The 26,072-nt window shown below is 35.0% G+C and overlaps 1 protein-coding gene across 1 annotated transcript in view; it reads left to right on the top strand.

The window, feature by feature from the left end:
- The first annotated feature begins 592 nt into the window (after positions 1-592).
- Positions 593-26,072, top strand: part of sdc2 (syndecan 2) — a 54,056-nt gene continuing 28,576 nt past the window's right edge. The window contains exon 1 of the mRNA XM_088928640.1: positions 593-1,103. Coding sequence (XP_088784766.1) covers positions 1,044-1,103 — 60 coding nt within the window. The 5' untranslated portion in view covers positions 593-1,043. The remainder of the gene's footprint in view (positions 1,104-26,072) is intronic.

The following is a 26,072-nucleotide window of genomic DNA, read 5'->3' as shown; positions in this document are numbered from 1 at the left end:
ATTTAAGAATAAAATATCCTTTGCGGGATGATATTTCATAAAGGCAGATGACCTCACCTGTTGCTTTAAACGAAAAAGGTTTTGTAGAGTAACAACTTCTTTCAACATCGGGTTTGCCCTCGCTAACAGCAGGCTTTCCAGCTATCCCTTGTTTGGTAAATATGGATTTACAAACTACATTATTAACCAAACCATACAAAAAAAATCTCGACACCGACACGTTAATCGTTTAAACCTTTATGCAAAAACACACAAAAAATCATACCTCGCCACTTGGCAGGGTGTTATGATTAAATTACGTCTTTGTTGTTGGGGCGACTTTTTTGGTTGCGATATGATGAACTACATGTACATTATTTTAAGAGCCTTTATACAGAAAAATAAAAAAATTAAGTGCTTCAGCCTGAATTCTAAAAAGCCAATATCACGACTAAGCGACACATTAGAGGAAACACTGAAGTGAGGCAAGCTGCAGCTCAGCTTTCTCGCTGTTTATTAGTAGCAGTTTAGTATTTACAAGTTTTAAAAACCGTCTCTCCCCGATGCGTGATGCATGCATCTGGTCAGGGCATCTGTCAATCACTGAGAAGATCTCCTTTTCTTCTGTTCTTTCTGCTGTAGGCGTCGCATTCCGAGCTCAGCAACACACTGCGTGGTATGGCTTTGCACATGTTAGCTTAATGGACTTATTGTCACAAAGAAACAACCACCCCCATCACCACCACCACCAAAGGAAAAAAGCTCATGCTCAGAAAACTTTTCGATGCTCTGTGAGAAAGTGAGAATGACTAGGGCTTGTTTCATATCCCTAAACTGATGCTCAGTGTGCGGCTTTAGCAGAAAAAAAAAAAGTGCGCGGAGGAATAAAAAAAGCAACACGTATCCGGTGGGATTCCAGAAAGAGAGAGAGAGAATAGTGGGAGAGAGAGGAACAAACAAGTGGGGAGCAGAAGTACACGAATCGCCGTGCTTGGAGGAATTGTACAGGAGATAGATTTTGTTTTTGTTTTGTTTCCAGCAGCGCTCATTTGTCAAAAGGAATTATGAGGAACGTTTGGATAATCTTTTCTGTCGTCCTGGCGTCCTTTATTACGGGGGAAAGGGTAAGTTTTAATAGCTCAACATGGCTATTTAAGTCTCCTTTAAGGGGGAAAGTTTTTACTGTTGCTTGGGTGATTCGCGTAACATGAAGAGCCGAGCCGTTCAGTTTATGCCACAATAAGTGAAAGACTGTTACTACTCGTATTTAATAATAATAATATTATTATTATCAGCGTTACATTATTACAGTGTTGCAAAAATAAAAACAACCGCAAACAACCCGGAGATAACATATGTTTAAACATGATAAGACGTCGCAGATATGTTATCAACTTAATTTGAACGTCTTTTACTGGTTACAGAAGATATCTTAAATATCAAGTTATACTGTATGTTGTTAGTTTGGACGCTTTGAATGTCAAACTTTAATTATGTTGGTGGGGTTCTTGGTTCTTTTACTGTCTGTTGCAGCGAATAGATGTTTTATTCTGCTCCCTTTAGAATGTAAGATGGTATTTATGTTCGTGAAAGAACAGACGAAAAACGCTTTTTTGCTTGCTTCCTTTCAAATATCCTTTTTACAAAGATCCATGCTATCTCTGGAATGCCTTTCGACCTCATTTTAAATTAAGGATTACAGTAAAAGGGGAAGCTTCTGATTTTAACGTTAACTTAAAAGGTATCATATACTGTAGCTTAAAGATGTCTATATTTACAAGTATGATGATCCATTTCACTATATCCTATTTACTGATAATAATAAGAGCTGGAATATCTGTGATCATGTACATCCATAGACGTTAAGCTACTAATTCCCAGCACTTCACCTACTTTTTTTTGTCTTAGTTCTGAAATGATTAATGCTTTGAGTCCATAATGAAACTAGCAAATGTGTGTTTTGAATGAACGAAGGACACGTAACAAGTACTACAGTGTACGGTAATAGGAGATTCATCAAAGACATTGCAAATCTGGACAACAGCACAGTGATGTAATTTTACTTGGATAGGATACGTGCCTACTGTACATAGAAGAAGCAACTTCAGTAGTTATTCTGGTTCACTGTTCCATTGTCTGCTGAAGCATCAGTTTTATTTACATTAATATCTATACCAGTTTTCTAGAAATGAGTGCACCATAGGCTACAGTATGAAGTAATAAGCAACTTTATGTACCCGTCTGCCTTGAATCCTTTAATTACATTTTTTTTCATGATTTTTTTCATGAAAATATACTGTAAGTTACAGTATTATGGGTAACGGTTTCAGCAAAGTATAACACATTAGTTGTTTAGGATTGTTTTAATAAAAAATAAGCTCTCAATGAAATGTTGCTAGAAAACGTTTTTGAAGTAATATTACCTAAATAATACCGATCAGTTATAGACTTTGTCGACCTAAATTTAGTAGAAGAGGTAATTCTAAGCATTTGCAGAATAACATTTAGCATCTATAATAGTTTTAAAAGGCATTGCTTTGAAACTTTCCTTCATCCCTTTCCTCTGAAACTTGTAAACATAGCCCTTGTGTAAGTTTAATTGTACATTACTTTGATTTATCTTGTAGTGAACTGCAGATACGTGGTTAGCTAATGCAAGAATTCGGTGTCTAAAGAGTCAGTATTTTACATTGGAATTTTAATAGAATGATTTTTGGAGAGCTGTGCTTTTTGTAACCAAGTGTCCTTTGATTCTTTTGGAGACTAATTTAAACCTATGAATAAAATAAAGTTTAAATTGAGATGGGGGGGGAAGGGTTAGGGCTTGGTGACCTCACACATACAGGAATAGGAGGTGTGAGATAGTGGTGGTGTCTGTGCTAGTCTAGATTTGATTGCTTTTGTCCAGTTATGTAAATTATGAACTCATTGCAGGTGTTGATGCGTGGGTTTAGTGTTTTTTAAATGACAGTTTACTACTAGTTAAATGGCAACATGGAAGGTAACTGTGGGAGAAGTGGTTAGCAACCCTGGACTCCTAATTGGAAGCCTGTGGGTTCAAATCCCAGATGAGAAACTCCTGCTGTAGGTATTTCAGCCAAAAATACACAACTGAATAAAGAAGTATAAATTATCAAATAATGAATTAATTTGTCAGCCAATTAAATTATTTAAAAGACTATATCTTGGTAATTGTAACTCATTTTGGAATGTTACATTCTGATGAAAGATTGTATGTGCTGCTGACTAAAACCTGTTTGAAGCAACACCCAGAGAGTGTTTAGTTTAGTGTGTTTAGTGATGAAGAATGACGTTAAGTAATGGATTTTTAAGGCCCCAGTTTCTGGGCCCTCTCTCTATGGAACATAATGAAACATTACAGCTATGACAGGTAAAGATTAAGGACACCTATCAAACTTCTTTTCAGTTCTCATGCTTTTTGATAAAGCAGCATTCATATGGGATCATTTTTTTCAAACCTGAAAGAAATGGGAGTAAAATATTTTAAGTACCTATATTTTTAAAATTAATTTTACATTACAGATTAATCGCTGTCAAATGTTGAAAATGCTCCAAAATGATTTGTTTATTATGCATGCAACTGTTATTTAATGTAGTGTAATAAAATGCATTAAAATAACAAAAACAAAAGACTTAGATCCCTCTTTCACTTAACATTATACATTCATAAAAATGTACCTGCAATATTTTGTAGAGTCACAGAATTGTTTAATTTAAGTCACTTTTATTTTTTTTCCCGTGATGTTGAATGTGATTCAGTATTAAAAAAAACACGTAAACACATTCACAAAATTTGATCTTTGAGTTGGAGGGGTAGATTTAAATGTTTTAGTTCTACAGTAGGTTTTTGTATCAGTCTGGTTAAGTTCATGCTCTGTTGAAAGAAAGAAAAAAAGTGGGTGGATATGGCAGTACTCACCTCTGTAAAATTGGAGTTGCGAATACTGGGCTGGACTCATGCTTTCACATGCTGACCTTTGAAGAAAAGAAAGAACTGAGTGTATGAAACTAGTCGCACACTCAACATTTTACTCAAAGCTGCGTCAGTCCAATGTTAATATTTTTGGAAAACACACTTCTGATATTTTTTCTGTTAAAATCAATGGGTTTTTTGCTTCTGGAGCTTCTCAGGAGTGAGACTCTAATATGAAAGCACAGTTGTTTCATGCAGGATGATCTCTTATTTCTGTGGTTTTCATCTAGAAATAAGGATTATAGCCAATAAAAATCACAGCTGAACCAAGTATTGGGAAACTGAGCAGAACTTTACAAAGTAGCCTTAGGTTCACAATAAAGCTTCAAGTTTTTTTCTTCTAGTTGTTGCTTGTGAAATAATTTCACAACTTGGACTTTTTTGCTTTTTGATATAGAGAAATAGTATTGTTTCATGAAAGACCACAGATGCATCTTCACATCAGATTTAAAATCTGTTTTATTTCCCTCTCTGAGAGCAAAAGAACAAAGTTAGCATTAGCTTTAGCGCATTTATTTATTTTTTTTGCAGTTAATCCTCTTCTTGCCCTACAGTCTTCTTTAAAAGAAAGACAAGACTGTGAAAAGGAGTCAAGCATTCCGAGGAACATCAAATGCAGTTTTTGCTCCAGGCTTTATCTTCAATTTTCTCAGTGATTCCATCTGATTCTTCTACCTGAATAAATCCTCCTAATGAAAAACTGCACTGCCTCTACCTTGGACTAGTGAGGCTGTTGTACTTATAGACACTCCTATTAAAGTCCTCATATGGCAGAAAAATATTGTTATAGTTGTTTGTGTCCATGAATACAGTTTTGGGTTAACACAAAAGTGGGTGGCTCTGGCGTGACTTTTAAATTAAATTAAATTTTATTCATATTCACCACAATATGAATTTAACTATTTTTTTAACAATGTTATAGTTATAATAAATAATATAATAACTTGGTTTTGTATTGATATTAATCAATAATATTAATTAATAATGAGGATGGTTCCATCCTTGGCATGAAATGCATAAATGCCCCAGTGCCAGTAGTTTACCGGTATTTTATATTCCTGTCTCTACCAAATGTATTATGTAATCTTTTAAAAAAAACTGCCGACATCAGTTCTTTCCCTTCCCCAGAGAAAACTACTTCAAGCTCTTGTTTTATATACTACATGTGTTTTATAATTACTTGGGCTGCCCTTTGAATGAAGAGGTTTTTATGTGGTCCTTAGATATACGACATAAAGTGGGTAGTGCTATGGTTATTCCTTGAAGAAAAATAACAAAACATAGGCTCACTCCCCTGTGTGGTTTGTAAACTGAGTCGTATGGACAGGGATGCATTTTGAGTCTATATTTAGCCATTAGAGTTATGGTGGGTTTTTGAAAGTAGAGTAATATTTCTGGTTGGAAATGGCCCTTAAAGTCCCTTTAAGTTTCTGGGAGAGAGCTCAATTACACATTCCAGTGTGGGTTTTGATCAAACACACAAGGATAAGGATAAGCTCTGCATCAAATAAAAGGGACGAATGTAATTGAAAACACACAACGAGTTAATACAATGCTGTAAATAATAAGAATAGTACTAGGCATCTCCTTTAACTTGACAAAATCCAGTATGCTGAGAATAGAATTGAAAGCCTTGGTTTCATATATCTGTGTAAACAGAATGTGTAGGCTAATTGTAGTTACAGTTAGCCATATGAATTTGTGAAAAATCAGAAAGGAGTTTAAAACCGTGCACCTTTCCTGTCTTTTTTGTTCTTAATTAGCTTAGCAAATGGAAACTTTGGGACTGAGGTTTGAAAATGGGAGCACTGAAAAGTAAGCCATTTTGTTACACAGTCTGTTTTTTGCGTTTTTGCTTTTCTGCCAAACCCTAATTTCTGTGGTGGCAAATTCTGTTTGATTTCTCTGTTTTCATTTGTCCTTTATTGCTGTAAAATATGTGAGCAGTCAGCATATTATGGAAAGGATGGTGATCACAAAGCCATATGCTTATACTGACTTGCTGCAGGGCTGTCGACTACACTTTGACAACCTTAGTATTAATGAGACTTTTGTTTATCTTTAAGGGAGATGTCATTGGATAATGAGGTTTTGATGAATATGTTAAATTTAACCAGGCTTAATCTCTTAAGTATTAGGGAGCTGTACCGAGCTAAGGTTACACTGTACTGTTAAGATGTTGATCTGCTCTCTACTTACTGTCCTGTTTCTTTAAGTTACCAATGTGGCTGAAAGGGAACCTGTTCTGTTCACCTGTGTAAAATCTGAGCAGTTGGTAAGAAGTTTGTCACTTTTCAAATTGATGGCAGCTCATCTGTGGGTGTGGTGATATCTGCAGTCTGAGTAGGATGTAGATGGGTTTATATCAAAGTTATAGTAATATATCAGTTATTGATAGTTATATCCCTTTAACATAATAAATTAACATTCTTCATGTTCATGAAGAATATAAAGCTAGTACTGTACATTGCTTGACATCTGTATTAATTATTGATTACATTGTTTGACTCTTATATTGACTTGCAATATAATGGAAATGGTGACATGTATGTAGTTTGATCTGACTGACTGGTGTGTTAGTACATCTAAAAATAGTTTGCAACTGATTGCAAACAAAGAGGCCTTTTACTTTTATTTTAATGTCAGATGGGGAGATCAAACACTTGCAGAGCACCCTTTCATCTTTGTAGTGGAGCTTCAAAAGGCACAATTTGATTGTTAGCACTTGTGAGAAGTGCATCTTCATTATCCAGAAGCAGCTTAAAAGAGTTACTAAGTCACTATAGCACAAGATGCTATTGAAACAGGAAACAAAACACTACACTTTTTATGTTGCCCATCATTTAGGCTATTTCTTTATAATAACTAATGGTTCTGAATATCTTGAAGTCCCACAAGGAGCAATATTGTGAAGTCTTGTTTTTTTCCCTGCACCTCTGTCATGTCTGTGTAAAATCTCTTACCTCTGCACCAGAATATTTTTTTCAAAGCTCATGCGAATGTGAATTCATAGTGCTAAAACTTGTGCAAGGCTCCTTGATGTACAGAAAATCCAGTGTAGACTTTAGAAGTCAATATGCTTGTGCGGCTCACTAGTGAAACATAAATATCTTATCTGACATTGCTTAAATCAACTTCAGGCTTCTGTATTCACAGTCCCTTTAGTTACTACTTTATATGGACTATATATGCACGCCCATCTCCTGAATTTATAACTCTTAAATTGAGTTTATTTGGATCTCTTGGGAACATCAAATGTATATTTTTTTTTTCCTGAAGTGCTTCCATTGCTAAACATAAGATGTAACAAGTGAACAACATGTTGGTTTGTAGTTCAGGTGAGTAGCTGCGTCAGCATGCGTAGGCTGCAAAGGAGCAAGTAATAGGTTTATTCCATGCTGAAAAGAGAAGAAAGAAAACACAACGTTTCGGTCGTGGAGCCTTCTTCAGGTGTGAGCTCATAATATGTTAGTTTGTTACTATTTTAGAAGAAGTTGCAAATAAGGTTTTGCGTAGTTTCCTCTCTCTAGCTTTGAAAGTAGATGTTACTCTGCACACATGGAATTGACCCCTTTCAGATGAAAGCAATCTTTTGACTAGTGTCAAAATTCTTCTTGGTTCAGAAGGTAAAAGAGTTTAGTCATTTTAGCAAAGGTCTCTGTGCATATATAAGTGGCCAACTTCCCCAAATCCTCCATGTACCAATTTCCTAAACATTTAGTCTTATCCTGAAGTGAATGGAACTACTTTACAAAAGGCTGTTGTTGTATTTTTGCAGAATATTTTTTTTTTGCACCTTTGCCTTGGGAAACTTTTGCCTAAGTTCACTCATTTTAATTTAGTCTCCCTAACAGATACGCAAATTAATTCTCATTTACAGTAGCTCTTTGCGTTTGGAGTTCTGTCGAAGTAATGTATCATTTGGGTCTTGTCTGTATTCCTAATAATGTACAACCGAAAGACTTGAGTGCAATATCATGTTGACATAAAGAAAACAAAGGGCATAATGGCCCATTTCCCCATCCGGATTCCTGAGCGTTTATACTGCGGGTGTTGTGAAAATAAACTAAAACAACCATATTTACTTAACAGGCAAGTGGAGTTTACAATCAAGGATGCTGAACAACTGCTATGAGAACAGGTCATTGTATCTAAGGGAAAGCAAGTTCCTACATTTATATGAAGAAAACCAAGTCATTACACTGAATCATCGTGAACCAGATGGTTTGTTCCTGTCTGCACTGCAGTTGTCTCTGTTCTGTTGGCAGATGTTCTCACTTTTTAACAAAAGAAAAATGAATGACAAAAGCTTTCAATGTTAGGGACCTGATCTGAAGCAAGAATTGAAAGGATGAGAGAGTTGTTTATAATATCCATTATCTTTAATGACTTTAAAGGTATTGCCCTTTCATGACCTAATGTAGAATTTACTGCATTTAGTCAAATTTCTGTAATAGCCTAAAAGCCTGGAATTAATCTATGCTAATGGACTCTTTATTAACACCAGACTGTAAAGAGGGCTCAGAATTTTAAAATGAAAATTAAACTGTCATGTTAGTGTGTAATTTAGTACTTAGGAGTTTATTTTGAAGACCTTGCTTTAAGTATTCTAAGGAATTAGTTTTTCAATAAGTACCAGAAAAGTGAGTTTGAGGTTAATTTTCATGCTTTAGCTAAGGTTAATAGCACACAGTCACATTAAAAAGCACATATTATTATCCCGTTTTCTGTAGTATTCGTACTTGAAAAATTGAAGAGATAAACCTCCTTTGAATTTCCTTTCCTATCGTGACATAAGAAGGGGTTCAAAAATTATATGTGGCCTACAGAGGTTATTAAAAAAAATAGTGTTATCATTTTATGTGAAATCATCGGGACTTTGTTAATTTGTTTGTCACACAAATCGTTATCTTCAAGTATTAAGTAAACAGTACAGGGTTCATGTTCTGCTGTCATGGTGGTCTGAAAATGATTTTTTTTTTTATATTAGCTCTCTTCTCAGTGCACCGTATAGTTCTGGCTGTATGGAAGGTGTTGTGTTATCCTGAGGTATGCCAGACAATAAACATCTCTGAAGACAATTCCTTGGTTTCATGTTTCAGCAGGTTGTTTTGAGTGTCTGAACATTGTCTCTTTGCACCTGTAGTTATTTGCAGCTGGGAAAGCTAATGATTATGATCTGGGAATGTAACTGACATATTTTTCTCCATAATAAGCAGCTTTGCAGCAGGTTATTTGTTTTCACTGCTTGAGAGGTATTGGAATGCTGCAAGCAAACATGCAGCTGTAAAGTTGAGCAGTTTTTAATGTCATGCTCTTAAGAAATAAAACCTTAGACAATTAGGAAGTACTGGTATTCACAAGGTAGAAGGTAGTGTTTTTTATAGGCCTAAATGGGAAACTGTTATACCCAATGATTAAATACTTGAGTTTTGTCATTTGTTAATCTAATTTGAACTGAATCATTAATCCATAATTATAATTTTTTCTAAACTTTTTTATCATCTTTCTTGCTATCAAATTCTGCCAATGAAGGTTCTGAAGAAGTCGTTTTCTACCAAAATAAGATCAGAAATGCCTTTGAAGATATTAGATTTTACAGATGGGCCATCTCTTCTATAGGATTGAATTGAGCTGGAAGAACCCATCTGGAAATGTGCAAAGGTTAGTAATTAAGTTACATTCAAAGCTTTTTGAGTATCAATTAAAATATGTTTAGTAGATAATCCATATCACGGACCAGTCGAGTGCAAGTGGAATGTTGATTTCTGGAGAATTGAAGATTACTTGCAAAAACTACATTAACATTTGCATTGCACTTTGGAGTGTTTGGATTAAATTTGAGGTAATACCTGCAGTTTAATTCACTATTTGGTTATTATGCTTTCATTATGTTGTCTGGGTTTTGCTGAAATTAAATATTATAGGTGGTTTGTACCTTTTAAAATATTTGCTCACTTTTGGCAGAGGAACAGAGACTTCTTTCCACATTTAAAATGAGCTCAGTATTGTGTAAGCAAAGCTGTTCTAAATTTGTAATACGAACTGTTACAATGTGGGTAGCCTGCTAGTATAGCAGTTGGTGGGTGCTGCTGCCTCACAGTTCTATGGAGCAAAGTTAAATCTTAGCTAATCAGATCATATTTCCAGGTTCACTTTCCAATTTTTGGAATTGGAAATGGGGATTGGTTTGTAGAGGGAGCTGGAACTAAAGGAAATGTTTAGGATTTAACAACAGCTGCTTTACCATTTCAATATATCATTTTGAAAATTTGTTTTAGGAAGTATTTTTAAGAAACAAGCAAGCTTGGGCAAAATTCGGATTCTTAGGGAAAGTAATTAGAATTTTAATTTACTAAATTACTAAATTTTACTATATTAAAAACATAATGTCCTCTAAAACATATAGACCTACTGTAAAGGATGTTCATATTTTGTCAGTTTTCCCCCTCACTTTTCAATAAAATGTTACACTCCCAGAGCCGAATTTAGGCTACACACTTCTATTACAACATCTACATCGCCGGTCTTTACATAGACTTACAATGAACATTTATTTCGAAGTAGGGGCTACTGAAAACCGTATAGTGTGTTAAATGATACTAGGATATTTGGACATTGCCCAGTATCTTGAACAAGCTAAGAGATGATGAAGTGCATCTTTAAGCTTATCTGGAAATTAAATAAATAGAAGACTAAGATCAGGAATTGAATTCTAGATCATTGAGTCCTGGGCACTGCAGTGCACCCAGATATGCTATTGTCCAATGGGAACTATGATTTGTGTGTTGATATAAAGAAGAAATTTCCATATGCATGACAACTGATTAATGTATACCGACCACTCTGTTCAGATCTATAAAGCTGTCATATACTGTATGGCATGATAGCTCACAGTTTACAGACAAGTCAGTTACAGGATGATTTACAAAATTATAACCAGAAGTTGACAGTCTCATTATGTTATCAAAGCCAAGTAATAGCATTATATCTGCATTGAAAATTTGGGCCCATCAATCACTTTCTCTGTCCCCCATCCTGCTTCACTTCCTTCCATATGGCTTTGTTAAAGCAATTTTTTTCATGTTTTTTGATGAGACATTTTTTTACTGCATTGTTTATGTATGATCTGTGTATCTCAGCTGAAAAGCTGAGATAAAATAAGATATATGCATCTAAATAACTGGACCTCAAATAGCAGACCTTATGAGCAATACTGTGTGTATTTATTTAAAATATTTATAGCTCCTCTGGATAGTTGGTGGGGGGGGGGGGGGAAACTGATGTGCTGAAACAGTACAATTAAACAAGCTCTGCAGAAAAGGGGATGGTTGTTAGGTCAGCTTCAGTTTTACACATACACATTTGATTTCATTAAAATTATGAGGCACCCTGTATCTGCAGGACTCGAGAGGCTCTCAGTCATGTCACTTTGCAGTTGATATCTCCTAGGGGTTCCTAGATTCTTGTTGTATGTAAAGGGAACAGCATGCAGTGGGACTTTTTCAAAAACGGGGAACAGATTTCAACATCTGACTGCACTGAGCACACAAATATTGGTTCTAGGCTCCTGAATCACCTTTGGTCCCTGGATCATTGCTTTAAACCATTTACACAAGGTTTTTACTGTAAAGCACTTTCACAGCTCAACATAAATGGACCTTCTGGGGCACAGGGTTTAAAGGAGCTTTTTTAAAAAAACAGACTTTGCATTTCCTGTTATAAGCTATTCTTTTAGCATATGACAAACATGCCCTTATTATGGTGATATCCTCCTAAACATTGGAGAAATAACTCTAGAAGTTCAGTTAAAACAGAAATGCTTCAAATCACATGGGATACAACAAAAAAGTGGTGTATTATAAAGTGTGTTAAAAATGTAGCTAGTTTGTTTTCATACTTTAGATTATAATAAAACCTCACCATTTAACACCAAGAGGTGTTTTCTTGAAGTCTGCTAGCTTCAACGTTTATGGTTTGGCTTTTGTGTATAATGATAGAGAACTGCATAGTAAATGTAGGAAAATAAGCATTAATAAGCAGGAAAATTAAATCAAGAGACACCTAAAGTAATAGACTATATTGCAGATAAACTACCGATCTACCTTTTAAGCCTGTACAACCTACAGAACTCCAGCCTTTAAGGGATTGGACTCAACAGTCTCTGCATTGGTATAAGTTTTAAGGTTATCCTTACAAGTGTGGAAAAGCATGGGCATAATGTTGCAGCCTTCACTGTTGTTTTAGAAGTTGTTTTTCCAGCTGTACATGAATGTTTCTGTCTTAAGTCTTTCTTAACAATATGGTGTAAACAGTGTCTGGTTTCTACTGTGATTATTATTTCATTACTGAAGTAGCCTTTTGATATTTGCAAAGTAATTTTTGTTGTTATGGCTGTTTTCATATTCATAGTATTCTTCTGTGAAAACTTAAAATCTGTCGCATTAAATTGGCTACAAATGCAAGAATTCAACCAGATATTCTTACTTGTAAAATGTATACTGTTGCATTGCAATTAGTTAATGTAGTTAGTCCATAGTCAGCAATCTAAACTTTATTGTTAAGTTTTAATGATTGATGTTGTACTAGTAACCTTTCGAAACACTACAGTACTTCACAAATGCTTTGTGTGTTTGGACATCTTTTGAGTAAAAGCCTTATAAAAATAGGTTTAGTCTTTACAGGACATCACAAAGAAATAATAGGATGGTATAATTCTTATAATTGCTTAGTGATTGTGTTTGGAAGATTATGGACTGAACAGACTTCAGGGATGCCAGTGGATCATTGTGCTATTTGGAATTATTCAAAAAATCAAGTGATGTCTTTGCTGTAGTATGTTTGCTTTGTGAAGCAAAGATGAAGTCCACTGACCCACTTGGTGTTGGTTACAGATTAAATTCACCAAAAGCAACAGAAACGAATAATTTGATCAATATAGTGCAGGCTGCCAATTATCATGATGTAAATGTATGTGCAAATTTTATATTCCAGTTGTAGTCTTTGGCTGGTAGTGAACTTGAATTTGTGAAACGAATGGCAGGTCTTGAGTTCTTGTTATTAGGTTTGTTCTAAGCGTTGATTTTTTTTTCTCTTCACTTCTGAACCCAAGCAATGTTGTTAATCTTTTTTAGAAATCTCGCCTCACGGTGCGCGATTAATCTTTTCGTATTTGTTTCCTGCAGCTAATGAAAATTGTCACACTCTTCAGTAATCACACGCGGCAGCCCCTTTGTCACTGTCTCCTGGTTCTAATTTTAAAGGAGGTTTGTTTGTTCCTCACCAGTCGCCTGCTGTTTTCTTCAACGGGAAAAGGAAAATGCTGTAAAAATGTATGATGGGTTGGAAGAAATCCCGCGTGTTTATTTCATACAAATCTATTCTCCGGGATGGCCTGCTCAGGAACATTAGAAAAACAAGCAGGAATGAAAAGTGGGGAAAACAGGCCTGCATGTATGCTGCATTAGTTTTGCGTAATGGGATAAAAGGTTCCCACCTGCTGCTCTTGCCCGAGGTCGGAATTTCTCCTTTCCACTAGCTGTCACTTTGTGTTTAGATGAAAACATGGATATCCTAGCTCACTCCCTCTCTCTGAGCGGCATCTTGGCACTGGAAGTCCCCAAGCGCAAATCCTCTTATGGGGGGGATGTGAATTCAATTGCTGCACAGCGAGGATTGAAATAGATCATCCACTGAACCGATAAAATTATTTTCTCCCGGTTTTATGTGACGGGGAAGGAGCCCATGTATGGATCTGGAATCGGGGGCAGGGCATTTTGTTGTGGGGCAGTTTAGTTTAGTAAGCCTGAGCTCTCTTGAGCCATTGATTTGTGTTAATCACCGTATTATATGTCTGTTGCCCCCTGTTCTCTTTCAGATTCTTTCCTTGGCTAATCTGGTAATGATGAAGTTAATGAATGGGAATTAGGGGCACAGTTCTTTAAAAAAACAACCCACAAAAGTCTGATGGTATAAACCTGGCCAGTGGTCTGTTATCAATTTGGTCAGTACAGTGCTCTCCAAATTTATTCATACTGATGAAATCTGAGAAAGAGGAAAAATAAACATCAAATAACAGATTGTATAATGTTTTGTTGCTATAACAATTCAAAAAATGTTATCCAGTCATCTTTATCACTGTGCAGAGAGCAAAGTCATACTGGTCATATATATATATTTCAGGAATCACAGGCTCACATTTTTTCACACCCTGTAGTTAGCATTTTATAAATCCTCCTCTGGCAGGCAAACTCCGCTGTAGTGTGCTATGAGTTCTGGCACTTCAAACGTTACGTTTCTGAATATTACTGCATTACACCGTAGACATGCCAGTACTGTGATGCATGATAACATCACTGAATGTAGAAAGCAAGTGTATCAAACATAATAAAATGCTCCAATGATGAGAAAAATACTGATGTAAAAATTAAAAGTAATTTATCTCTATGCTATGATATGGAGTTAAAATTATTTTGTTTTCTTCCTCTTTGAGTTCAGGTATAGGAACAACTTAATAATGCAATGATATTACTCACTTCCATACTGAACTCCAATATGTATTGCTATCTAAGGTACATATTTAATGCAGACAAGTAAATGTAATGTCAATCATGGATGTTGTATTCATTGTGAGATTTTTTTGTAAGTAAGATTCTATGTGAAATTGTCCATTTCAGACATGTACCATGGACCTAATCCAACATGGTAATGACAATTATTTGAAAAGCTTCTCTTTATAAGCCCCTCTAACTGTTGTTCATACAAAGTAAAATGATATAACTGTTGGGTGCTTAAACATTTACTAATTATCTGCTTTTTTGTTTCTAAATTTTGGTTTTATTTATATTCACCCACAAATACAGATCAGGTGTTTTTGCTATTCAGAAGAAAATTGATATAAAAACATAGTAATTACTTGCACTTGCTGTGCCCAAAAACAAGATTTATGTCCTGCTATTTCTAATAACACTGCTTTTTTTGTGTTAAGGTAGGCTGCCGATGAATTACTGTCCTTACAGAAAGCCAAAACTAGAGAATTTCATGTAAATTTGCACAATGATAGTCTAGCTATTATTCAAAAGCAAAGTGGAATTTCAAGAGTAGTGGAAATCTTCAGAGCTACCATTAGAGGTGGGGACAGCTAAGTATTTGAAATCGCAACAAGAAGCCGATGTTCTTTTAACATGCCAGGTTCCGGTCTTCAGCCCCAAGTGCAGCACCTGTGTCTATCAAGAAATTGCAGGAATACCACTTGAGCCTTTACATCATTGGATCTGCTGTCTTTTGCCTCTGTGCAGTAGAATGCATTTATGTTCCGTATGACGCGATATCACTGTGTGGGTGAGTTTTGTTTTCCTATACCTTTGGGGCACTGACGTCAACAGCCAGAGAAGATGCTGTCGTGTGATCTGGCATGCATGCTCCACATACCTACTGTATTTGTAATAGTGTTGTATCCTTTGAGTCACTTAAAAATTACAACTGCAAACTACTGAATACACATTTATAAGGCTTGTGACCTGAGAATTTTACTTTCTTTTGCTTTGTCTTTGCTGGATTGTGATTTTAGAATGAAATTTCACTGCCAAGCTGCTTTACATTTTTGCAGGGAAATCAATGAAGCTACCTTTGTATATGTTTCTTTTTTATATGTTTCATGCGTTCTGAGCTGAATGCTTTTCTGGAAGTCAATATAAGTTGCTGCTTTTTGAATACATTGCCAAAGAAGGAGTCTGAAATTAATCTGTAGAACAACCTGAAACAAAAAATCTGCTTGTAAAACTGCAGTGGATATTTATGGAGAAAAGTTATGATTATCTGTGATTATCTTAAGATGTAATCAATTCTAGTGGATAACGTAACTCCTATAGATGACCTGGAAATAGATGTAGAAAACAAGCATAAGGTCTTAAATGGTAAATCTTGCATACGATTTCTCTGTTTAATGAATTTAAAATCTTTTATTGCCTGCTACCTTTGAGTCTCAAAAGTCTGTTTTGATTTAGTCGATGCAGAGAAAGTACACTACAAAAACTATGATCCTCTTTAAATAAGTTGTACTGTCTAATGTTGGTAGAAAAATAATTCAAATTTGTTTGTGATTAAAATGTAATTTTATTATTTTACTGTTATCATTCCTGCAGAATTCCAGACACTTGTAAATTCTATGCCATAGTTCATTCAGGCTGAACTGGCCCCAGGTGGTTGCCCAGTGCCTTATTAAGTGACTTTATATTGGTATTTCCATTTTTTGTCCACTACCTGTATCTGCACATATGCAAAGTGTTTGAATGCAGATGAATGTTTGACCACTAGTTAAAGCTGGTAAGTGACAATGCATCACTTGTAGTCTCCTTGGTGAAAGTGTAATATAGAAATGACATAAAAGGCACACAGTTGCAGAAAATGTTGGATTATAAACTATTACAAATTGAAACAGGATGTTCTTAAACAGCATAGTTAATATTTTACGAAGGAATAACATTTTTGCATGTAACATGGTCAAACTTCATTTTCACTCCATTTTCCAGCAGTCAGTTTTCTGCCTGTAGCATATGTAGATGTTGATGTTGTATAAAACAATATAATATAACATGAGAAGTTGTCTTCTTAAATATTAAAGTTCTCTTCATTCAGTAGTATGAAGTAGTAAATCTGTAGTTAATCTTAATTAGTAGTGTAATCGTAAGTAGTAGTAAATCTGTTCTGTTTTTTCCTTAGTTCTGGGTATCTAAAGTTGATCAAGTTTAGCACTTCATTTGTAATATGTGTGTTTTGGCCTTGACAGCAAACAATAAAAGGAAATCTGATTCAGATACTCCACTGAAGCCAGTTTGGATTTGCATGATAATAAAATTCTATTTCTGAAAAACAAAACTAAGGAATGGGCAGAAAAGCAGCTTTAAAATGTTTGGAATTTTTTTAACAGGTTAGGCTAGATGTTTTTTTCATGTGTACCTGAACTGAAGAATGCTGTCTTGTTAGTATTTGTAGATTCTCAGATACTTTTTTAAAAAAAAGTCAATGGTGCAAGAAACAAAAAAACAAATGACTGGAAAAGAATCAAATACTAAGAATAACCAATGACAACAAAAATAGCCACCCACGTGCTGCTTTAAAATTATGCCAGATGAGATTTAAGATCAATGACATTTAGGGGTTGGAACAGCATCAGGCACCTAAAATCCCTATGTAATGTTCTGGAAAAAAAAGTGGTGAATTCCATAATCACATTAAGCTGAGCTCCAGGCCTTCCATTTTCACCATGATTAAGTGCATAAGAACCCATCTGTGATTCCTTCCTGTTTTTACAAAAGAGGTTTCTGTAAAAGCCATTGTAATCAGAGGTTCAATAACAATTAATTGAAAGCTCAAATTATACTATAATAATAGCTTTATGATATATTTTGGTAATTATTCTTAATGGGCTGCACTGTTAAGTAGTAAATTGGATATGTTTGTGTCCTTTAAAGAAAAATAGGCCTACATTTTAACTGTGTGATCCAGGATGTTAAATTGCTCATCATTTCAGTTACTCCACGTTTTTGACTGCTTGTCTTTTCACATTTCTTTTTTTCAATCTCATTTATTGATAAAATAAGTGATCTTATAAAACAAGATGCAGAATGAAAGCAGTTAACAGGCTTTCAGTGTGAAAATTAGGTTCTTGAAACAACTCGTGAATGAGTCTGGGGACTTTCTTGTTGGCCAGGCTAGTTGACTCTTCAATAATCCCACTCTCAGGCATCATTAATTTGGCAATATAACAAAGATATCGCTTGGATTAAGTATGATTTCGTTTCGATCTTCACATGATTAGTGCAAACCCTTGCAAAACAAACACCTTGAATGTAATTTATTTCTACATTTACGTCTAACTAGGATTGTGTATTTCAACCACATTTAGACATATTCCAAGTTGTTTTTCTTAGCATTTTAAATTAAAAAAGGTGCATTCCCATATGAGAATATATATAGCGAACATATATTTGAAGTAGTATGACCTACTGCAAAATTACTATCCCTATTACATGCGTAATATATAAGATACACTAAAGATACACTATGTTGTTGTATTACCTCAATTACAGCCTGCTTCTCAGAAAACCATGAAAGCAGCACATTTGTAAAAAAAAATAGTTTATACAGAGGCCTTTTGTTTACAGTGAGACAAATGCAGTCAAAGAGAAAATGAGAACAATAACTGCTGCAGTGAATTTTTAGAACAGATTCAAAGATCATATATAGTACAGTATTCAGTTCACCTAGTCGTTTTTTTTTAATTAGTGTTACAGGAATGGATGTGAAAAATGAGAATGAGCATTCAGTGTACTGGAGATGTTTTAATCTTACATGTTCTTGGAAATGTCTTAAATTTGACAGGAGTTCTTCACCCATAGGTCTTCTTTGAAACTACAAACTTTATTTTGCTCCAGACCAACCCTTGTGGCCTTGTGCTGCCACTTCTAGGTTTTACACTGGGTGTGGTGTATAGGGATGGGCAAGTATATTCCAGCTCTACTGGAAAGGTTATCTCTGTATTTTCAATGTAACAGGTTGGGTTACTACACATTCTAGATTTTTACCTTAATTTGTAGCCATTAATGCTACACTTGTAGCAATGCCAACATCTGCAAGGGATGCTGATTTTTCTGGGTTACACTTAGCTGATCTATAACGTCAAAAGCTGTAGGCAGTCTGTTAATCTATTTTTTTCTGTAATACACTCATAATCAACACTATTCATAACTGTTGATAATTGTTCCAAGTTAAGTTTTTGAATTGTGCAGTAAATGTTTCTACTATATATAAAGTTTTTTTTTGTCATTTTGACATTTTAAACTTAAGAAAGATACTTGTTTTTTTTCCTGCAAAAACTTAATTACTGCAGCTATGATAACGGCACCTGTCATTCAGGAATATGTGATTGGTCAACTCGTAGTGCAGCCTTGCCTTATATTCATTATTTTGAAACTAAATGATGTAATTTGCATAACAGCCACATGTGAGTCTTATGGTGTTTGAGTTATAACGTCTCTGTTATAAATATTTTAGTCTTAAATATTTTAGTAGACTGAATACTTTTAACACACTGTTCTATGTTAGTTTATCGAGGAAACTTTTTACATATTTAGACTTGGAGTGTGTACGTAGTTGCTTCCATGAGTATGTCCTTGAACTATTCTATTTTTAAAAGAGTAGAATGTTTTTTTTTAATTGCAGTTCTAAGTAAGAGGCTTTTCTAATTTATTGGCACAAAATAAGCCACGTTTTGCTTGCATCTTGGTGTGCTTTTAAGTTATGATGTTTTCAGAAGGGAAGCTAATTATATAGTCTTAAAGGGAGAACAAAAAAATCTAAGTTGTTCTTTAGCAGTTCCACGTCTTGTAAAAAAACATGCATATATTGTTGCTGTCCGACTCTTTTGGAACTGTGGCTGAATGATAGCTTTTTTGCTAAGTAAAGAATTCCTCATGGAAGACATTCAGATGTGTTTTGCATTTACATGAAGATAAGATTTCTTTTGGAATTTATCAGTGTGTGACACATTGCATGTTTCCTGATGGTGATCCTCATTCATATTAAACCTATTTCCCAGCATATAATGTTTCTTAACTGACAAAGGGTTTAAAGTTTCACTCCGTATCAAAAGATTTAGCCATTTGTGGTATGTCCCAATACTGTACAAGATTGCAAAAAAACTTTGAGCCCTATGATGGAGAAAGTCAGGTTGTTCTAAGCAGCACAATGAGTGAGTGCTCACAAGAAGTAAGCGTATTTCATAAACTCACCTTTAACAAAACTAGGAATCAAGATGATGTTGAAGGCCACAAATGTAGGAGTTTGAGTTTCATTGGAGATAATGATGAATTTTAATAATGAACTGAAATAAATGAGGTAAGTGTAAAACATATTTGTGAGGTTCCCATTATTATTGAGCCACGTGTTGAGGTCAAAAAGACCTACTGTGCATTCAATGCTGAATATTAGTGTTACATTTTTTATCTGAGGTTTTTAAATTTTTTGTATAAAGTTGGTGTTTATATTGTGCTGTCACAAAGTACAGCAAACATGGTTCTTTCAGTGTGTTCAATGGGTTCGTGGGAGGAGATGTATACCAGAGTGCTGAAAAATTAAAGAAATGACATAGCACTTGGTTAATTTTAGACATCTAAGAGGGAGACCATAGGAAATATTTTCTGAATTATTTGAGACATTCTGGCAGCTTTTATAATTGCTGAACTCTGTGTCGGATGCTATGTGACTGTAGATATTCACCACCTGGGCTTGATATATAAGTCTGTTTGACGTTTACAGGAGTAATTTAATTCCTGTATGAGAACAAGGTGAATTTTAAATTCTCATGAAGAATTTGTTTCTAAGAATTTGATATGTAACAGCAGGCCAATAGAAAAATCTCACAGGGACCTGTCAAATGTGACAAAATTCCATGGCACTTATTTTAGCCAAACTCTTGTTCTTCAATTATTCTGAAGCTCACCACCAACATTACTGCCATCCCTCTCTGTTATCGCAAGATGAATCCAATGCCAAAATTAACTCATGCTTATTGAATTCTAAGAAAGGATAATTTCTGATGCTTGTCTGCTTAGCTTTGCTTCTGATTCATTACTGTGCATTAGCGATGACCTTCTTTTAAGGCAACATTCAACATGGGTACCACCATGTGTGGATTTTTCCCACAGATCATTTGGCACACATATTTAAACAGCTTTTAAAAAGTCATTTATTCCTACTGTGCAGTATGTGTACTAAAAGTAGTGTTTCATTTTTTTAATTTTAAGTATTACCAAATGCAGTTTTTTTATTCTATTTTTGTGCAGGTTAAAAAAATGACAGTAATTTCCAAAAAGGAGGTCAGACGTACCTTGCTATAGCTCATTTCTGTTTTGCTCTACTGTTTTAGACTTTGTTTACTGACCACATTTTGTATTTCTTTCTCTGTGCTACTTATTCACAATTGGCACCTAACAGAATTACTAATAAAAACACACCTGTACAAAAGCACGTTGTTTTGGCAGTCAGGACTGTCATTCTGTCTGCATGTGGTTTTGTGTAGGAGGATGGAAACAATGATTAAACAATACACTTTAGAAACAAAATAAAGCTTTGTAATGAATATTATTTTACGAGAAATAACTGACATGAGTTGCCCTAATTTGATCATTTTTGACTGCTGAGAATTTGAGTTTATTTTTAGGCTTATTTGGAGTACTTTAATTTTGCAAACGATAATTACCCTAGGTTTCTCCTTATTACTCTCCTATAACTTTATTATAGCTCCTAGAAAATTTTTAGTTCTGTTTTAAAGCACACTTTCTACCAAGGAACAGGTTGCAGTGAGAAACTTTGCTTTTACTCTAGGTTAATATTGATTGAGAGACATTTAGTCATTATCCTGTTGTATGTATAATCCCTTTGTAGTTCTATAATATTTATTACTGTTTTTGCTATTTTATTATATGTGTTAATTGAATATTTATAAATGGGAGATGCTATCAAGATTCTGTACTGTGGAGGTTGTTACAAAACTGAGCAGAGTGTGAGTGCTCTGAATAGAAAGCAAGACATTTATAATATATTCCTTTTATTTTTAATAATTCCTGCTTAAAAATATTTTAAGCATGTTTGTCTTCACCATGTGGAATATACCTGCTAATGGTCCATGTTATTTGTTTCACATTGGAATTCTGTTTCAGTGAAGACTGTTTTAATTGCATTGGAGAGATCTATATGTTGTAACCTAAAATGTACATATAAAGAAGAAAAATGCATAGGCCTGTATATAATCTGGGAAACGTAATGTGGTTTAAAGCTGTTTATGTTTGTTAGCTATAAATAACCCAGTTAAAATGGATATATATATATACTAAAGCAGTCAGATTCTGGGAGTTGCTAGAGCACAACCTCCTGGAGTTTAATCATGGACCAGAAGCTGATAAATGCTGAAATGAAGCTTTAGACTCTAGAAGAATCTATGTCTACCTAATAAAAAGAAGGTACCATAAGAGGAAATTAAGCTTATGATAACATCAAAAAGTGTTGAGAATGAACAGGTCTGCAATGACAGCAGCAGCAGCAGCAGCTGAAATCAAGGTTTATAATCACCCCAGTGGCACAGTGGTTAGCACCATTGCCTTGCAGTGCTGGGTCCCTGGGTTCAGGTCAGAAACTGGGGTTGTATCCGCGTGGAGTTTGTGTGTTCTACCCTTGTTTACATGCGTTTTTGCCAGGGGCTCCGGTTTCCTCCCACAGTCCAAAGACAAACTTGTAGGCTAATTGGCTTATGGGAAAACTGGTCCTTCTGTGAGCGTCTGCGTGTCTGTGTCTCTCACTGTGTGTGATCTTTAGTGGACTGGCGTCCCACACAGGTGTATCCTGCCTTGTGCCTGTTGCTTGCTAGAATAGGCTCAGGGTCCCCCCAACCCTGTATTGAATAAAGAGGCTAGATGGATGGATAGATAATTGACATTCCATAATTGTCTTATTTAATCAACCTGCCAATTCTGAAAATACAACAATACAACTTGGTTGTTTACTACTACTATTTGTGTCCATGATGGCTTACATGTTTGCTCTGGTGAACAAAACGAATACGAGGGCCATCTGATGAGTACGATTGCTATTGCTTCTGATGAGAGTATGTTCCCCATTTTTATGAGCAGCAGTTGTAAGCCTGTGGAAATGTTTTTCTTTATTTAAATTTGTCTGATAACTTTTTAAGCACACTGTAGTGTCAAATATTCAATAAATGTTACTACAGTGTGTATTAACCCATCCTCACAAATGTATACATACACATAGCAGGTTTCTTGCTGCAGTGTAACTGAAAATTGGTTGAAGCAAAAAAAAATGCAAGTGTACTTTCAGTAAATAAATGAGAAACGGTTTTAAGATTGTGGTTTCTGTACATCACAAATACATATGCCCAGATTATTGCATATTGGCATATTGTTCTATATACACAGTGTTTTTACCCATCTGATTTAAAAAACTCAAAGTTTATAGGTAATCTAATAGTCAAGATTACCTCTGGGGGTTCAAGAGAGCTGAATATATTAGCAGTATACCTAGAACTACATCACGGAGAAAATCCAGTATTGTCCAGAGATCTGAGGTAAAAGATGATCGACATTGGCAACTCTGGTGACAGATGTAAAAAAAATCAGAACATCTAGCTTCATCCAGAAAATTAAAGCTAAGAGGATACAAGAATGGCTTAGCCAAATGTGTGGTCAGTAAAGTGGTTTGGGAGGCTAACTCACACCCAAAGGGAATTAATGGAAATTTTCAGAGACCTCTGGCATCAGCAGGACACTGCATATCCAAGACTACCATTTGAGGTTGACCTTATGAACAAAGTTCTGTGACAACATGAAAAGAAAATACAAGAATTTTCCAACTGGATTAACTCCCAGGTCAGATGGAACCAAATTATTTGAATGTATGAAATGTAATTTAGGCTTCTAGGCTGTTATAGAAAGGTAACAGCACACATCCACCCTTAGACATTGTTATTGCTTCAGAAACATAATGATCGTGGTGAAAATACATGTGATAAAACGGATTTTCACCTACCTGTATATATTTCTAGCTAAAGTTGTATTATCAGAATATTTCCATTGTGTAGCAATATAACAGCCACCAATGAAATTGTACTACTGATATTTCTAAGAGCATGAAATTTAGGCATAGATCCAGATTTGTTTTTCACCAACAGCATACTTGTTCAGATTCTTAAAATTAAGTACAGTTGTATGAACGGTCAATTGGTTACCAAGTAGAAAAAAAATAAATATCAATGCTAACATGTGATTTTACATTTTGTTTATATTTTATCTATTTTGTAATTTACTGTTGCAAGACGTAGTTCCAAGAATTTATAAATATGTGAAGACATCTGTTTTATGACTGTTTTATTAACATATAATAGACATAAGTGAAGTGCTTTGCATTATGTTTGCTCTGACCTTTGTGTATTCAAAACGTCAGTCCCAGTGCTGCTCTCATATTGTAGCCAGAGCTGAAGTAATGCAAAGCACGACAACTCATCAGTGTTAACTCAGATTTTAAGGAAAAAGCTTTTTGCTTGAGTTTGGTGTTTTCTCTGTACGACTTGACTTAGAATCCAGAGCTCAATTGGCTGCCATTTGAAGTTAAGAGACAGCAGAAAAATACATAGCAAATTACTCGCCTTAAACGTTCTCATGATTTTTGCCAATGTGTCAGTTCATAAATGTTGTTATTACTGGAAACCATAAAACTGACATTCTTCCACTGAACGCCCTCTCAGGAAGCAATATTGAAGAGAGGAAATTATAGAGGGGGAATGGCGTGTCTTGTTGGAAGAACTCTGGAAAACCATTTATGCGCGTTGGCTGTGGTTCTACACAAGCAAAACTTTCTGTGACATGATCAGAGGCGGGGCTCCCGTAACTGCTGTCGTCACTGAATTTAGAAGATGTGATTTAAAAAAACTTTTTCCCTGGAGCGTTTGGTAAACGTCGATTTACACAGGGCACATTTCATTAAGTTCTCATTATAGTTCTGAGCATGTTGTTAACAGTTGTTACTGCTTAAAGATTCTTAATGTATTTTCTTTACAATTTTAAGCATGCTGTGCATCATGATCCTACATTATCAATTATTGTGTATTGAGTGTGCCAAATGACAGACTGTCAGGCAGTTGTTTTGGCTCTTTTCTATTGTCTTTCCTGTAAATTTTATAATGAGAAAAGCCTTTTGATTATTTCAAAAATGATTGCCGATTGCAAGACTGGCCTATGTTAATATGCTAGGTGCTAGGATTAACCTAGCGCTCCACATCATGGTTGTCTCCATGATTTTGGTGGTCCATTGTTGTAAACAATAGTAAAAACCAGGACCAGAGTCGATATAATTATCTTCAAAAAACAATAAAACAATGCTCATTTTTTTTCCTTTGGCTTTTGAGGCCATGTTTAAAATGGTATTTAAAGACCAGGCAATTTAGATTACCCACATTATCACTGAACAACATGAAGAGAATTGATTCAAATGAAAATACACTGTCATAAACATACAAAAACATCTGTATTATTATAGCCGCTGTTATTGGGAAATAAACATCCAAATTAAAGGTACATTATGTATATGTGATGGAAGGAGAGCCTTTAATAACCAGAAATATTTTGTTCTATGTAATTAGTTTTCGTTCTCATATTAGTAAGCATTTTTTCTTGATGCAGACTTAAAGTAATAACCTTTATCGTAAAATGCAAGGAATTCCTAGTCCCTACCTTATACATATTCTGTTTATGTGAAGCAGGAAATCCTTTGATAATTTATCCTATGAATATTGCTGATTCATTTGATGTATTGAAACGCAAATTATCACAACTACAGCAACTTTCTTTAAAATAATTAGTAGTTCTGTAACAAGAAAAACTACATTAAATTACATTTCAGCACAAATTAAGCCATAAAGATTTGTCAGACTTTTAGATTTAAATGTGAGTCGTGTAATGATTTTTAATTAACTTTTTTAAGGTTTTCAGAAGTAATTGAAACGAGGGGCCTCACTGTGTTTAGTTAAGGACAGCAAGCAAGCAGTGTTATTTATTTTTCTTCCTCTGGTTGGTTTCTACCAGTTGCTGTAAAACTGTTTACACTGGTTAGCAGCTGCTAAAAAATGATAGAGAAAGAAGACCATCTTTGTGAAGTGTGTTTGGGATATTAAACAGGAAGGAACTGAAGTGGTATTTCCTGTTGGACTTTAATCCTGGCAGACCCTGAGAGGTCTGGCCTAAGACCCGAGCACAATAGACCTCTTGTGAGGCAGTGGGGCTTAGGAATGTGGCACCCGTCTTAAAAATGTCAGACAGCAGTTTGTTTTGGAATCCGAGATGATATTTATCATACTGTGCAAGCACACATGATTTTGGCCTGTGGGTCCAGACCATGCCATAATATTTTTTTTAACGAGAGGGGAGGATGAAAGGTGACTTATACGATGACGAAAAAGTGGCTTTTCTGCAGCTTTGGATGTTTTGTCCATTTTCAATAGCTGAGGTTATTTTCTTTTGCCAAGTACTATATT

Source organism: Atractosteus spatula, chromosome 12 (genome assembly GCF_055471065.1).
Source record: "Atractosteus spatula isolate fAtrSpa1 chromosome 12, fAtrSpa1.hap1, whole genome shotgun sequence".
NCBI classification, from domain to species: Eukaryota; Metazoa; Chordata; class Actinopteri; order Semionotiformes; family Lepisosteidae; genus Atractosteus; species Atractosteus spatula.
The sequence above is the reverse complement of the archived record's forward strand: the minus strand, read 5'-3'. Positions and strand labels throughout refer to the sequence as shown.